The 12327-nt window shown below is 36.8% G+C and overlaps 1 protein-coding gene across 1 annotated transcript in view; it reads right to left on the bottom strand.

The window, feature by feature from the left end:
* MOXD1 (monooxygenase DBH like 1) overlaps nucleotides 1-12327 on the bottom strand; it is a 193123-nt gene that overhangs the window by 26854 nt on the left and 153942 nt on the right. The window contains exon 8 of the mRNA XM_049785015.1: nucleotides 1126-1305. Coding sequence (XP_049640972.1) covers nucleotides 1126-1305 — 180 coding nt within the window. The remainder of the gene's footprint in view (nucleotides 1-1125; nucleotides 1306-12327) is intronic.

Raw genomic sequence — 12327 nt, 5'->3', positions numbered from 1 at the left:
ATAATGTACTGTATTTTCCAGCGTATAAGACAACTGGACATATAAGACGACCCCTTAATTTTGCAGTTAAAACATATGTTTAGGCCTATATTCGCTGTATCAGACAGAACATTCCTGTGCTGCAACTGTATGTACCACAGTGAGCCAATCACAACAAGCAAAGGTTCAAAGGTTATACTATAATAGACTTCCTCTCTGACTTTGGTCAATCTGAGCAGGCTTTTTATAGTATAGATTCGAGTCCAAAACACTGTCTAATTTGCATGCATAAAAAGCCTGCTTGGATTGGCTGAGTTAGAGAGGCGGTCCGAGCAGCCTTGCAGTGATTGGTCCCTTATCATAGGCACCTTTTCTGGCAATTCCCTGGTCAGTTAATCTCCCCCACTACATGAACCAAACAACACCCCATCCTCGGACCCTAGCACTGAACCACCAACACAGTTAGCTGGGTTTTTCCAGAAGTGGCCCCCAGATCTCCTGAGTACTGTTTGGGATCCCCCAAGAAAGAGATTTGGAAACTTTGCGGCCTGATTTTTGTTTTGTTTTGTTTTGTTTAGCAGCATATTGAAACATTTTTCGGGATATACTCGGCGTATAAGACGACCCCCGATTTTCGGTTGACTTTTTTTTTGCTTCAAAAGTCATCTTATACTCTGGAAAATACGGTAGGTGCACATATTACAATTTGAATTAATATGGAGGGACATAGGGGATAAATGTTAAGAAGTTGTATTGCTAGATTGTATAATAGTTCTATTTCTTTTTTGAATAGATCTACAATGTTTTTTCCATAAAGGCTCAACCAGATGACTTTCCCACTACAGTAGGATGAGGGATACTTTCTCACAACAGCACTGAATATTGCCAGACTTGGGTATATACAATTGTCACAGGCATGAAAGGTTATTTGAAAGCACCTTCAAAACAAGCCATTTTCTCAGATTTATCTGCATTTTCGAACTCCACTAATCTATAATTGGTGAAAATCAAATTTTTTAAGCAAAAAATATTTTCTAGGTCATTTGCACACCCAAAACAAAAAATAGTATAAATAACAAATTTCCTGTAATGAAAAGCACAATAAATTAATTGTGAAATTCATGATCTCAGAAATATTAGGCCCACCTCTCCACCAATGGCCCAGGCAAAGATAACAGTCTCGCATGTTAGGAATGCATCAGGCATGTTAGGGTGGTAGCATTCATGGCCATAGTCCAGGACACTGTCATTGAAGTTGCTGTTGCATTGATAGAGCAAGATGTGATGGACCACACTCTCGTGGCCTCTCTGTATCACTGGCTCAACCTAAACAAGCATAGATGGGATGAAGAATGCAATGAGTGCAATTATGTCAACACTCTCCAATAAGCAGGAAACTAGCATAAACAATTTTCACTTCACTTTGTCAAGGGTTTTTAGTTCAAGTATAATTTTTTGTGTAGAAAATGACAAACATATATTGATAAAACTATGAGAATAATAAACTCCAAGAATCAAAGGACTTCAGTCATTTGTTTTAGTTCACTTTTGTCTCACTTGCAATTTTGTATAACATATTTTAAAACTTGTTTTCTCTTTGAGCACTGCCCTTGCCTAATCAATCAGGGGAAACTGCTAGAAAATACAAGGTAGTGAACAGTCTAAAAAGAAATGAACAGCATACCAGAAAACTATGGGATAAGATCAAGAGAAACAATAAGATAATCATAGGAATAACTAAAAAATAGGAATGCAAAGTTTCTGAAGAACCAAAAATTGAAGAATTCATTGATAAAAATTTCCCAGAGTTGGGCCTGAGTGGTAGAACAGCAGGAGGGTGTTTGCCATGCAAGAGGCTGATCCAGGACAGATGCAGGTTTGATCCCTAGCATCCCATATGGTCCCTCAAGTCAGGAGCGATTTCTGAGCGCATAGCCAGGAGTAACCCCTGAGGGTCACCGGGTGTGGCTCAAAAACCAAAAAAAAAAAAAAAATTCCCAGAGTTGAGGATTATAGGCACTAAATCAACAGACCTGAATATTTCCAGAGAAAATAACAGAAAAATTTCAAAACAAATTGTACTCAAATGACAAAATTCGAAGATAGAGGCAGGATACTGAGTAGCAAAATTTTAAAAAAGTAACTTTCATACTGAAGAAAATTTATGATGAACAACATATCAGACACTCTTGAGCCATAAGAGTCTGGAGAGATATAGTGTTAAAACAACAAAATGAACACCTAATGTAAATAAGATTAAATATTGCATTAAAAATATTATTATTTCTAGCTGACTGAGGAATTTATGCATTTTCATTAATGAATCAACATCTTATTTATTAGTTCAAATCACTTATCAATCATCACAAATCAGCTTTTATTGATTTATTTTCTCATAATTCTATTTGTCATTTCTTGTTTTTGAATTGTAAAGAAAATAAAACAGAAATAATTTAAACAAACAAAATATTTTTCAACAGTTGTTTTTTTCAGTTTTAAAGTTTTATGATTGATTTTCAGTCAGATGTTGTACAACACACTTCACCAGTACACATTTCCCACCCACCAATGTTTCCTCCCTCAGTCCCCTGGGGCAGATATTTTTACTCCCTCCTCTCTCCTTTCCCTCTCTCTTTCCTTCTCTCTCTTTCTCTCTCTTCCTTTATTTCCTTTTAGATATGTGGTTTGCACTATTTTTAATAAAGGGGTACCATGCATATCACTTTATCTCCTTTTACCACCCAGATCTTGTCCAAACTGATAATTTCCAGTTATCACTGTCATAGTCATTTTGCCATTTATTTAAGTTTTCTGGAAAAAAAATGTAATCTTTCCTCAATCACTTGAATAAAAGAATTAAGATACTTTAAAAAAATCAAAAGCCTTTGTACAGTAAAAGAAACTCAAGCTGAAACAAATAGAAATTAAAATGAATGGGAGGAAAAAAAATAAATGGGAGAAAATATTTCCATACATTATATTTAATAGTGGGATAATACCAAAGATTTATAATGCATTAAAAAAAACTCAGCAATAAATTCCAATAATCACAATAAAAAACAGAGGACATGAACAGACTTTGCACAAAGAAGACATACTAATGGCCAATAGGTTTATTAGAATTATCATCACTTATGATTAGGGAAAGCAAATCAAAACAACAATGAGATATGAAATAAAAATTTTAGTTAGGGACCCGGAGAGATAGCACAGCGGTGTTTGCCTTGCAAGCAGCCGATCTAGGACCAAAGGTGGTTGGTTTGAATCCCGGTGTCCCATATGGTCCCCCGTGCCTGCCAGGAGCTATTTCTGAGCAGACAGCCAGGAGTAACCTGTGAGCACCGCTGGGTGTGGCCCAAAAACCAAAAAAAAAAAAATTTTTTTTTAGTTAGAAAGGCACATACCTAAATGTCTAGAAATAATCAGTGTTGGCACGGTCATAATGATAATTAATGGAACCCTCATTCACTATATAACATCTCCCTCAATCTCTATGCTAAGCAATATGCAGATGTCTCCAAAATAAAGTAAAAATAAAATTCCCCTATTACTCAGCGATATCTCTTCTTGGACATCCATCAAATCATAAAGCACAGAAACAAATCACAAAAACAGTAATTGGAAAGAATATGTGCACATCTATGTTCATTGCAGTACTTAGTACAATAGCCAAGATATGAAAACAACCCAAATACTCAACTCTGTTGAAGTACATATACGTAATGGAATATTGAACAACACTAAGAAAGGAAAATAATATGCAATTGTTTCACATGAATGGAACTAAAAACTACCATAATGAAGTAATTCAGAAAAAATGATTCAAAATTATCATATCTCTCATATACAGAAAAAAATGACTAAAGGTAACTAAACAGGTGTTAGTTCACAGAACTGAGATACAAGAAAAGAGGAGTCTAAAGGGAGGGGCCTAAATGTGTGTGTGTGTGTGCTATTGGAATAAAATAAAATAAAATTTATTTCTTAACAATTAAATCATAGTATCTCAGTAATTTTTTTTAAAGAAGAGAATCTTGGCAAATCATCAGCATTTCTACTTTTAGCTTTAACTACTTAAATACATTTCAGAATCTCTGCTTGTAAAAATATGATCTTCTTTGAAATATAAAAATAAATATAAGCAGTCACTATTAAATATTTGCGACTTTCCTTATCTAATATGTATTTTATATGTTCCCTATCTGATATGTCAGTAACATATCTACTAGATACAATTGCATATGTTTTAATGAAGTGAAGAAATAATGAAAAGAATATACAAAATAAGACTGCTTAAGAGAAATACATTTTAAATATTTTATATTTTATAAGATATAATATATATCTTATATATATATATATAAGATTTTATAAGATATATATAAGATTTTCTCAGGGCCAGAGAAACAGCACAGCTGTAGGGTGTATGCCTTGCATGCAGCCGACCCAGGACAGATGGTAGTTTGAATCCTGCATCCCATATGGTCCTCTGAGCCTGCCAGGAGCAATTTCTGAGCACAGAGTCAGGAATAATTTCTGGGTTATGGGTGTGACCCAAAAACCAAAATAAGACTATTCTCTTCAAGTAAAGTGTCCAAAGTTAAATCAGAAAAGACTGAAAATAAGTAGTGTAAAAACAAATAAGAATAAATGTAAAAGAGACAGAGCAAAGATAGCCTCAAGCAAAAAGAGTAAGAGCTAAAGTAAAGTAGCCAAAGTTAAAGAAACAATATAAGTGGGTATCAAACAGGAAACAAACTGGAAGTCATCCACTATCCATCCTATATTAAGAGCCACACAGGAATATTCTTTTTTTATTAATATCTTTATTTAATCACCCTTATTATTTATTTATATATTTATTAATATCTTTATTTAAACACCTTTATTACAAATATGATTGTGATTGAGTTTCACTCATGTAAAGAGCACCCCCCTTCACCAGTGCAACATTCCCATCACCAAATGTCCCAAATCTCCCTCCTCCCCACCCCACCCTTCCTGTACTCTAGATAGGCTTTCTACTTTCCTCATTCATTCACATTGTTTTTGTTTGTTTTGGTTTGGGTCACACCCAGCGGTGCACAGGAGTTACTCCAGGATAGCTGCTCAGAAATAGCCCCTGGCAGGCACTGGGGACCATATAGGGCACCGGAATTCAAACCAACCACCTTTGGTCCTGGGTCAGCTGCTTGCAAGGCAAACGCCGCTGTGCTATCTCTCCAGCCCCCACATTGTTATGATAGTTCTCAGTGTGCTATTTCTCTATCTGCACTCACCACTCTTTGTGGTGAGCTTTATGTCAAGGACCTTCCACGCTTTCTCTCTTTTGTCTCTGAGAATTATTGCAAGAATGTCTTTCATTTTTCTTAAAACCCATAGATGAGTGAGATTATTCTGCGTCTCTTTCCCTCTGGCTTGTTTCACTCAGCATAATAGATTTCATCTACATCCACATATAGGAAAGTTTCATGACTTCATATCTCCTGATAGCTGCACAATATTCTATTGTGTATATGTACCAAAGTTTCTTTAGCCATTCATCTCTTGAAGGCATCTTGGTTGTTTCCAGAGTCTGGCTATTGTAAATAGCACTGCAATGAGTATAGATGTGAGAAAGGGATTTTGAAATGTATTTCTTGTGTTCCTAGGATATATCCCTAGGAATGGTATTAGCTGGATCAAATGGGAGCTCAATTTCCAGCTTTTGGAGAAATCTCCATATTGCTTTCCATAAAGGTTGGACTAGACGGTATTCCCACCAGCAATGGATAAGAGTTCTCTTCTCTCCACATCCCCTCCAGCACTGCTTGTTCTCATTCTTTGTGATGTGTGCCAATCTCTGGGATGTGAGATGGTACCTCATATTTGTTTTGATTTGCATCTCCCTGATGATAAGTGATGTGGAGCATTTTTCATGTGCATTTTGGCCATAAGTATTTCTTCTTTGTCAGTGTCTGTTCATTTATTCTCCCCATTTTTTGATGAAATTAGAATTTTTTTCTTGTAAATTTCTGTAAGTGCCTTGTATGTTTTGGATATTAGTCCCTTCTGATGGGTATTGAGTGAATAGTTACCCCCACTCAGTGGGTGGTTCTTGTATCTTGGGCACTACTTCCTTTGAGGTGCAGAAGTTTCTCGGCTTAATAGCTTAATATATTCCCATCTGTTTATCTCTACTTCCACTTGTTTGTAGAGTGCTGTTTCCTCCTTAAATATGCCTTTAGTTTCAATGTCAAGGAGTGTTTTACCTACGTGTTGTTCTATATACCTTATGATTTCAGGTCTGATATCAAGGCCTTTATTCCATTTGGATTTACCTTTGTACATGGTGTTAGCTGGGTGTTTGAGTTTGCTTTTTGAAAGTGGCTAAACAGTCACACAGGAATATTCTTCTAAAATTTTCTCTCTGACTTTTCTTCCCTGCCCTTTTCTTTCCTTTAAGTATTCACTGTCACTTAATCACAAATTCCTTCACAAAATCATTTAAACTATTTTTTATCAACTTTTTACTACTAACCCAGACACTTTTTTAATATAATTTTTATTTTAATCATAGTGGCTTGTATATCATTGACAATAATATTTTAGGTATATATTAACATAAAATCAAGGGAATTCCCATCACCGAATTGTTCTCCCTCCACCTCTGTTCCCATCCTATCTCCCATATCCTCTTCCCTCACCCCCAGTTCTGCTAGAATAAGTGGTCCCCTCTGTGCCTAGCTTACTACTTAGTGGTCTTACACCTGTTTGGTCTTGGTACCTTCCTTTTTTCACCCTCTAATTGAGAGGCGGGACTAGATAGTTCAAGTTATGTGGTTTTGTTTGAAAAAGAGAAAAGTAATAAACTGGGGAAAAAATCAAATACTCTGAAAATGGGTAGAGTCCTTCTAGAGGCTCTCATCCTAGGTTTGAGAGATGAAGGGGAAATAAAAGGTGAAACACACAACAGTACAAAAAGAAGTGTCAAATAAAATATCCAGTGAGCACTCCAAGAAAAAAAAAGATAAGCACCACATAAAAGCCATGGTATTAAAATAAAAAATGTGGCAGAGCACATAAAGCAGGGGTCTCAAACTCAATATACCTGGGGGCCACAGGAGGCAAAGTCGGGGTGAGGCAGGGCCGCATAAGGGATTTCACAAAAAAAAAAAAATGGGCGGGGGACAGCGGGCAGGAGCAGTGGAAATGACTTCTGTGCTAGGTGCAAAGTATTCGCGATTATTTGCTTAACAAATATTCACAATAAAAAATCACATTAGTAAGAAAAAAATTCGCAAAAAATCACATTAAACATTTGCATACCCTGTACAGAACTGCTCGGGATATGTGAATGTTTAATGGGATTTTTTTTTTTACTAATGCTATTTTTATTGTGATTATTTGGTAAGCAAATAATCTCAAATACTGTGATATTTGAAGGCCGGCCGCAGGCCACAAAATGTTGTATGGAGGGCCGCAAATGGCCCGCGGGCCATGAGTTTGAGACCCCTGACATAAAGGAAGAAAAGAAGAAAATAACTAAATAAATATAAATGGAGACAACAACTTCAAAAGCCAAACCAAAATAAAGAAATCTACAAAAACTAGATAAATTAATAAAAAGATTATTTTGTGCTTTTTGCCCTTTTTTTTCTTTTTTTTTCCTCTTCCCTCCTGCTCATGCACAGTAAATATTGGGGTCATTCGAAAAAAAATTCCCTTGGTCTAAGAGATGCAGGGATTCTCCAACCTTCAAGTACATTGTCAGGGATTAACTATAGACTCCTTTCAGGTTCATTTACTCTCCCCTGGGTGCTTTTGTGGTGTATGGAAGACTTCTGCTCCGTCCTGGATTATAAAATCAGACCTCTGTATCTAGAGATCTCGATATCTGCACAGGTCAAGGAGTGGAACTTATGATGAAGTCTTTCTTTGTGGTTCTAGAAGTTCTGTTCCCTCGGTGTTGTTTTAATCTGTCTTCTGTAGTTGGTGGTCCTGGTCTTTGCACTGATGCTAGGATGGGGCCTGGGATAGCGTCTTTCATTATGTTTCCACAAGACCCATTGCAATTCCATTGCAAATGTCTCAGACAGACCTCTGGATCTAGAGATCATGGTTGTTGTGCAGGTCGTAGCTCCAACCCTAGACTAGGGCTTTTTTTATTGGTCCCAGGATACCTAGAGTCCAGTCATGGTTCTATCAGCCAGTCATCTGTAAATCACGATCTTGGCATTTGGATAGACCAAAGGGTGACAAGTCTTCTGATTTTGTCTTATCGTTGGCTGGTAAAGTAGGATAACTTGCTCTTAGGTCAAGTTGTTCCCATTTTCCTTGTTGTCAGGATATCATATTAGGGCTGGCACTTGTTGGTGTCTGAGTAGTATTAAGGATGTCCCAGATGGGATTTGTTTCCTGTGGCTGTTGTGAAGAACTGTGTCATTTCTATGTCTTGGATCCAGGGTTCAAGGCTGGATGGTTGGTGTCTAATCACCTGGGATCTAAGTTGCTAACCCAGACTCTTACGAGGGGATTTCTACTCCTTCTTACCCTCTTCTTCTCACCCGCCACTTGGTATACTAAAAATATTTTTAAAGTATTCATATAAGACCTCCAAATGTATGCTTCACCCTTCTGCTTCTATAGATTTATTTAGCTCCACATCCAGTTTCTTGGGTATGAATGGGCAGAACATATCAAGACAGAATACAAGTTTTAGGAAATTGTTCCATGGCTATCATTTAAGTGGTATAATTCCTTTCATACTACCTAACCAGCTCTTTATAAATTTTATTATTTAAATAAGAGAAAAAAGAATCTTTCTTTTCATACCTTATTTTAGTTTTATATTCTTCATCTTATTATTTTTATTAGCTTGGTTGTGCTCAGGTATTATTCCTAACTCTGTTCTCAGGAATAACTCCTGAGTGGGAGACTCAGGGGTACTGGGAGTTGAATCTGGGCCAGCCATATGCAAGGAAAGTGCCCTAGTCACTGTACTTTCATTCTGAATTGTTATTTATTTATTGCCACACTTGATATTTGACTTGATAGTAAGACTTGATAGTCTTACTCCAGGCCATGTTCTTGGAGAACACTCCTGGTGGGGCTCAGGGGTTTATATGAGGTGCTGGGGATCAAACCCAGGTTAGCCACATGCAAGACAAGCAACCTGCCCTATTGTACTAATAGGAAGAAATAATTTCTAGTTATTCTATCATTATATGTATGTAGGAAAATGGAATATGATTTCTGTGGTAAAGGACACAACATGATTAAAAAATGGAGAGGGTAACCAATTCAGTAGTAACATATCTACTAATATAATTGCAGATGTTTTAATAAAAATTAATGAAATAATATACAAAAAAGACTAGGATAAGATAAACAAACATAACAAATACTCTTCTAAATATTTACAAAATTTATTAGAACTTAAACTAAGAACTATTTGAGAACAGGATATAAGGAACTAGAATGATTTTTTTGTGTCCTGACGAAGTATTCCTACCTGCTAGTCACCTATATCTTACTAGATATAGTAGATATAGTAAGAGGTTTTGACAAAACGTCTTGTGAAAAAATTTTCAGCAGAAGGACTCCTTATGAAAGCTACTGAACAGGGGCTGGAGTGATAGCATAGTGGGTAGGGCATTTGTCTTGCACACACTTGACCCAGGACCAATCTGGGTTTGATCCCGTCATCCCATATGGTCCTCTGAGCCTGACAGGAGCTATTTATGAGCACAGAGCCAGGAGTAACTCCTGAGAGCCACCAGGTGTGACGTACAAATAAAAAAAAAAAGCTACTGAATATCATCATATTTAAAACTCTATATGATTTTGAAATATTCAAGAACCAATTACTTAATTTCCTTGTATTGCTTCAGTGTCCCTACAAAATTAAAAAAGAAAAACAATCTGAAACTTGAAAATGTAAATATTTAGATGGGGATTATTTGCAGACCTTTGCATTGATAATAAGTTAAGATGAATTCATAATGTTTTTTTGTGGGTCTTATATCTAACCACTATTACAATTTATAAATGAGAAAGAGGGCGCCTGCCCAGTGGGGCCCGACTGTGAAAAATTGTGAGTGCTGCCTGTGTGTGTCTATCTCCTGTTATGTCGCGTGAAACTTATGGGATTTGGCCGAAAAGAGGCTCCAAAAGAGCACTCCACTTCAAAACGTAGCCATGCGCTCTTTCTAAGGAAAGAAAACCATCGCAAGAAGAAGAAAAAAAATCACAGTAAGAACTGTGCTGGATCACTGAAGCCCAGCATTTCTCTCCGGACTGTCTTCTCTGCTGCGTACTTGGGCCTAAGATTTGATCCTGTGTGAAGCTTCATCCACAGAGGACTTCCCTCCCTTAGAGGCAAGTCGACCCATCCAGAGGAGGGCGGAGCCAGAGGAGTGAGGCTGCCTACATCATTTAGCCAATGAATACCACCACAACACATAGAAAACACACAATACAAGTGTGACAATGGAGAAAAATGCAGGCCACCATCAGACATAGAGAATAAAGATGACAATTCTGAAGACCAGATAATGACCAACCAACTAATCAACCTCTCAGATAAGGACTTTAGACAAGCAATATGGAAGATGCTCAAAGAACTCAAAGAAACCATGGATTGAGTTGAACAGATCACCAACAAGAACAAAGAAAATATGAAGACAGTAATCACAAAACTCCAAACTGAAATAACATGTCAACTAACAGGCCTGAAAAACTCAGTAAATGAAGTGAATGACAAAATGGATAAACTCTGGGACAGGGTATCAGAAGCTGAGAATAGACTTGGTGCTGTGGAAGATGAGATAAATAACAATTCCATACAGCGGGAGAGATTGGAAAAAAACATAAACAAATGAACAGACAGTGGAAAAATTATGCAAAGAATGAGAACAAATGAAAATAGAAGTCTATGATAAGCTGAACAGAAACAACTTAAGAATCATTGGAGTCCCAGAGACCCAGGAAGAAAATTTCCAGGAAGAATCAACAGTCAAGAACATCATTAAAGAGAAACTTCCACAGATAAAGAATATATGTGATCAAATCCTGCATGCTCAAAGAGTACCAACCAAAAGAGACCCCAGAAAAAATACCCCAAGACACATTCTAGTAACAATGACGAATACCACAAAGACAGAATTCTGAAAACATCAAGATCAAAAAGGGAAATTACATTCAAGGGAGCATCCATGAGATTTACGGCAGACCTGTCACCAGAAAAACTCAAGGCCAGAAAGCAGTGGTGGGATATTGTGACAAAACTGAATGAAATGAATGCTTCACCTAGAATACTTTACCCAGCAAAACTCACTTTCAGGTTTGACGGAAGAATACATGGTTTCACAGACAAAAAACAGCTCAGAAACTTTACAGACTCAAAACCAGTCTTAAGAGAAAAACTGAAAGACCTAATTTAAGACAAGACTAACCAAAAGACACACCAAATTTAGATATAAAGATGGCATTACATCCCAGGACAATTCTTTCTCTCAACGTCAATGGACTAAATGCACCAGTCAAGAGACACAGAGTGCCTAATGGATCAAAAAACTCAATCCAACCTTCTCCTGCCTAAAAGAAACGCACCTGAATAGTCAGAACAAACATAGACTCAAAATAAAAGGCTGGAGAAAAATTATCCAAGCAAACAACACCCATAAAAAAGCTGGAGTGGCCATACTAATATCAGATAATGCAAACTTTATACTCAGGAAGGTTGTAAGGGACAAAGATGGACATTTTATATTAATCAAGTGGTATGTAGAACAGGAAGAAATAACTCTCCTAAACATATATGCACTGAATGAGGGTCCAGCAAAATATTTATTACAATTGTTGACAAATCTTAAAAATAATATCAATAACAACACAATAATTGTGGGGGACTTCAACACGGCTTTGTCAACATTGGATAGGTCAACCAGACTGAAACTTAATAAAAATATACTAGACCTGAGGAGAGAAATGGAATAAAGAGGCCTAGTGGATATATATAGGACACTCCATCCCCAGAAACCTGGATAAACATTCTTCTCCAATGTACATAAGACATTCTCCAGGATAGACTACATGCTGGCTCATAAAACATACCTCCATAATATCAAGAGGATAGAAATTTTGCAGACTACCTTCGCTGAACACAAGGCTCTGAAATTATTTGTGAAATCCAAACAGAAACAGAAGAAAACTTTTAACACCTGGAAGTTAAACAGCCTCATACTGAATAACCAGTGGGTCTGAGCTGAAATCAAGGAGAAAATCAAAAGGTTCCTGGAAACAACTGACAATAGAGACAGAAACTATCAGAACTTATGGGACACAAAAAAAGCAGTACTGAGAGGA

Source organism: Suncus etruscus, chromosome 12 (assembly GCF_024139225.1).
Source record: "Suncus etruscus isolate mSunEtr1 chromosome 12, mSunEtr1.pri.cur, whole genome shotgun sequence".
NCBI lineage: Eukaryota > Metazoa > Chordata > Mammalia > Eulipotyphla > Soricidae > Suncus > Suncus etruscus.
Note: the sequence above shows the minus strand (reverse complement) of the source record. Positions and strands in the feature narration are given on the sequence as shown.